Source organism: Alligator sinensis, unplaced genomic scaffold (assembly GCF_000455745.1).
Source record: "Alligator sinensis unplaced genomic scaffold, ASM45574v1 scaffold529_1, whole genome shotgun sequence".
Classification (NCBI taxonomy): Eukaryota; Metazoa; Chordata; order Crocodylia; family Alligatoridae; genus Alligator; species Alligator sinensis.
In genome coordinates this window covers 38,826-43,615 of record NW_005843126.1, presented here as the reverse complement: position 1 = coordinate 43,615, position 4,790 = coordinate 38,826, and the positions used below count along the sequence as shown (strand labels likewise).

The 4,790-nt window shown below is 40.3% G+C and overlaps 1 protein-coding gene across 1 annotated transcript in view; it reads left to right on the top strand.

Annotated features, from left to right (window-relative positions):
* MTAP (methylthioadenosine phosphorylase) overlaps window positions 1-4,578 on the top strand; it is a 51,026-nt gene extending 46,448 nt beyond the window's left edge. The window contains exon 7 of the mRNA XM_006037493.3: window positions 2,536-4,578. Coding sequence (XP_006037555.1) covers window positions 2,536-2,574 — 39 coding nt within the window. The 3' untranslated portion in view covers window positions 2,575-4,578. The remainder of the gene's footprint in view (window positions 1-2,535) is intronic.
* Window positions 4,579-4,790: the final 212 nt, after the last annotated feature.

The following is a 4,790-nucleotide window of genomic DNA, read 5'->3' as shown; positions in this document are numbered from 1 at the left end:
CATTGCATTGCAGGCTCATGTTCATCTTGTGGTCAATGATGACCCCCAAGTCTCTTTCTTCCATAGTGCTAGCCAACATAGCACTGCCGAGCCTATAAGGATGCTGCGGGTTTTTTTTCCCAAGGTGGAGAACCTTGCATTTATCGGCGTTGAACACCATCAGATTCTCGTCCGCCCACTTGCTGAGCCTGTCCAGGTCAGCCTGGATAACCTGCCTGTCTTCTGGTGTGGATGCTTTGCCCCAAAGTTTGGTGTCATCAGCGAACATGGCCAGTCCACTTCTGACTCCAGTGTCCACATCATTAATGAAGATTCCTCCCTTCCACTGGTCAAGCATTGTTAACAGTAGAATTATCAATTGGTACTTTAAACTATTGATCATTAATAACATTCACCTTTTTGAAGGCAGCGCTACCTTACAATTGCTGCTTCTCTGAGGAAGGGATGGGGTAGAATGTCCTTCGGGTTCCAGAATGGAACATGCTGATGTCATCAGGCTGTTGCTGCAACCAGGAAATACCAAAGATGTTACTGTGTTGGCTGCATTTTTACTTGTAACCCTGAGCACATGGTGAATTGTTCTGTACACTGTTCCATCTCAAGCATATGTCCTTACTATTTTTAGTCCTTCAAAATAGGGAAAACATAAGTGAGAGAGAAACCCTCTATCTCTTTTGTTGACCAAAGCTGCAACTCATGGGCTAGCTGACAAATGAGAATGAATCTGATTCATCACAGGACCACTGTGCAGATTAGCCCATTGTGTCACAGCCAGCAGTTTTGGCTCAAAAGAGAACCCAAACTGGGGCGGCAAGGGAATTTTGTGTCAGGACTGCTCTGCCTTGCAGAACTGATCTGTCCTAAGGACGGCTCTTCAGGCTTAAGGTCCTGACCCTGTTGTGAATGCCTCTCAGGCAACCCACTGTCCACAGAGGAAGCTCCATTGACCTCTTCATACAGATTTTAATACTTATTTGCTAACTCATGTTAACTGATGCTTTCAAAGCCCTCAGATTGATAGGACAAGCTGTATTTTAATACATTCACTCAGTGGTTTTAAACCTATTGTCATTTTTGGATGCCTAAAAGGATTTCAGATGGAGGTGTGGACCCCTTTGAATTGTAAGTGCAGGTATTCAAATACTTTTGATTGATCATAGTCATCTTTTGCAGACCCCTTAGTCATAGTGTGTGGACCCCCAGGTATCTGCAGACCGCAAGCTGAAAACCCACTGCATTAGCTGGTCTAGGTAAACACTGGAGGAGAGTTTAGGGATTATTATGATTAAGTTAACCCTTGCTGACACGTAACTTACCTTCCCTGCCCTAGAATATTAAGTTGTATTTGGGAGCTACTAGGTGCTTGGGTATAGCTAACACTTTTTATTTTACTGTCATGCATATTCACCGTACCTACATACATAGCATCCACTTAGGCCCCGATCCTAAAAAGTATATGCAGAGGAATTGTTTTACTGATGAAAGTAGTTTTAGTAAAGGTAGTGGACCTACTTCTTTGATTAAGTTCATGGCAGTGAAAAATGGGGTTCTAGATAGGTTTCACTATAGAATCAGGACCATGGGTCCAGAAGAGCAGAGTGTCTCTGGTGGAAGTGAGTGAAAATTGAGAGCTCAGCATCTGAGTTGGTGACTCACAGCATGGCCTAAATCAGTTTTACAACCCCTCTGTTGTGAGTACTGTACTCAGGCACCATTTAGTATTGTCTTAGGAAAAATAGATTTTCATTATTTTCAGTTGTCTGATACAGTCTTATAATACATTAAACAAACCTGGAAAAAAATCCTCTTTTTTTTTTTTTTTTTTAAAGCAATTTTAGTTCTTTTCAGAGTTTTAGGGTTGAGTTTATGTGAATAACTATGAATCATGTGTGTGACTGATATGGTAGTGTTGGAATGACGTAACCATGATGCTCCAGGAATTATGTAAGAGGCAAGGATTTTTGTGGGTGATATCTTTTATTGGACCATGTGCATGTTTGAAATGGACTTAGACAAGCCTTTTCATCACGTCAGGTAAAGGATCTGATGAAATTCAAAAGTTTGTCTATCTCTGGCCTAACCATGCAGTTGGTCCAATAAAACACATTACCCACAGAAATCCTTGCCTCTGACCAATATGTTACTTTTCAAATAGTTTATCAAAATACAAAACTTCATAATATTCACTTTAAAAACTACCATTTTCAGTTTAGTATTTTGTATGCTATCATTGCCAGCCGACAGCAACAAGAAATCAGCTTATTAATTGTGGAAAACTAATTTCAAAGTACCCAGTTCACAGTTCTTAACTGCTGCAAGTTAAAGGCACTCTTATTCCATTACCATGCATTTTGAGGTTTTTTAAGGGCTGATGTATACATTGAGAAAAGTCATAACATTCATAATCTCTGACCAATCAGTATAATTACCTGTTCAGAATTGAGTTATATATTAAAGGCATGCATGTATGTATGTGCGTGGGTGGATGAAAGTTGGGCTAGAGTGTATTCAGCATTTTTTGACTTTGTATTTCAGGGTACTGTGCAGTGCTCAGTCATGTTACCAAAGCATTGAAAGCCTGGCTAGGCTCCCACGTTTGGATGCTTGCAAGTAGAAGATCCATTCTCCAACTGATTAGTAAAATGAAGATTTTTAAAAAGCTAAAACTAGAGTTGTTAGTTGCTTGGCTATCTTCTCCCCTCTCCCCCCCCACTAAGAGAAGAATATTTTTTTAATTCAGAAATGTCTTGAAGGAATACAGGTTGCTTTCAGTAAAATTATTGTATTGTTTTTATATTAACGTGTTAACTTTTCTATATTTTCTTTATATTTTACCATTGTATGAATTTTGTTCATTCTAAGCCCAGTACGATAAACTGTTTACACTTTCATTAGTCTCACAGAATTTTATTTCATTATACCATTATTTGAATATCAATTGTTCTTATGAACATGGTACAATTTTTTTATATTCCTGTCATAAATACAGTACCGTATATTTTTATATATTACCATTGTTTAAATGTTTATTAGTCCATCATCAATATGGTACTATAAGTATACTTTACCCTTACAGTTTTGCCTTCTCATTAATATGCTACTGTGAGTTACTTTTTTCAGTATTCTCTGATGAAAATATGCTTTCCATATAGCTGAAAAAACATTTCCAATTTTACAGCCAAAATCTTGGACCTATAAATAATTGTCCTATTCTGCAGCAACTAATCATTCTAAAAATAAGTGTTACTATTTTAAACATTTACCTGATAGCATGAGCAAATTGTGAGACCAGTACCTGGATTGCACTTGATTGCTTATAAATATTCATGCCTGAACATAACTCCTGCAAAATTGAAATCTTGGTTTGAAGCGCCTTTAAAAAATTAGATGCCTGAAATGTTAGAAAATTTCTCAATTTTAGCCTCAGCTGCTTGAGTTCTGGAAAAAATGATTCACATTTAGGATTTAATGCCAGATACTTTATGGTTACTGGAAATACTCATTTCTTTCTTTTTTCTTTGTGGAGGTGGAGCAGAGGGGGCTGAGGGCTATCCTAGGCCCTGACTGGCTGACTAAAACTGAAGTTGTTGACTAAAACTGACTGAATAAAACTGAAGTGACAAACAGGAACATGTGTTGACTTGATGCTACCACCAAAGTTTTGAACATGTTTCTCTACTATTTATCTAAAAAAAAAATCTGCTTTTTAAAGTTCCATTCTGATATACAGCTCTTAAAGTGATGCATAAATTCATGATGTTGCTTGACTAATGTATGTATTCATGTAGTTTTCATCTTCTAGACCAGGGGTGGGCAAAATATGGCCTGCAGGCCAGATCTAGGCTGTCAACAGATTTGATCTGGCCTGCAGGTGGAAAGCTGTCAACTTATTAGATCTGGCCTGTGGGTGGCTAGCAGCTCTGGCCACTGCATGGTGCTGGGCAGGTGGGCAGGACTGCTTCCACCCAGCAGCATCAGCCCTCAATACAGCAACATCAGCTGTGGGACCTAGCAGTACTTCCATTGCAGTGGGTGGGTGGTGATGTCAGAGCCCCAATGCAGAACCTGCCAGTGGCACCCACAACTGATGCCGCCACCCTCCCAGCACAGTGAAAGCTCCTGCCCAGTGCCCCCACCCAGAACCTGCTGTAGACCCAGACAGAAGCTGCTGCCACATGGGGTGAGCATCAGCATCAGCTATGACATTGCCAGCAGGTTCTGTGTCAGGGCACTAGAACCTGCTGGGTGGGCCCACAGCTGATGCCACTTCCCATGTGCTGCTGCAGAAGTCCCCATTTGGGTCCACAGCTGAGCTTCAGGGCTCCTGGCAAACTACAGTCCAGCTGGGTTCTGGAGGGATGGAGGAAGAGGGAGAGAGAGATGGGGAGAGAGAGGGAGCAAGAGACAGGAGAGGAGAGAGAGAGAGAGATGGATGTGGCCCTTGACAAATCCCCAAAACTCATTAAGTGGCCTTCCAGCTGAAATAATTGCCCACCCCTGTTCTAGACTCTATGGAATGTAATTTGCTTACAAAAAGAATCTGCTGCTTCTTGCCTAATAAATAAACCAAATATAAATCCTCCACATTGTGAATGGGATTTACTTCATTCTGGTCTTTTTGATATAATTGAGTTTAGTGATGTGAATGGCAAAGTTACTCTATCCAGAATACCTGGAATCGATCTTCGTAGTACTTCAAAAATACCATTGGCAGAGCTGAAGATCTGAGAATATCTAAGTGAAAACTTTCCAAAACAATATCAGTGGATCAGAGCACAAATCATGCCAAG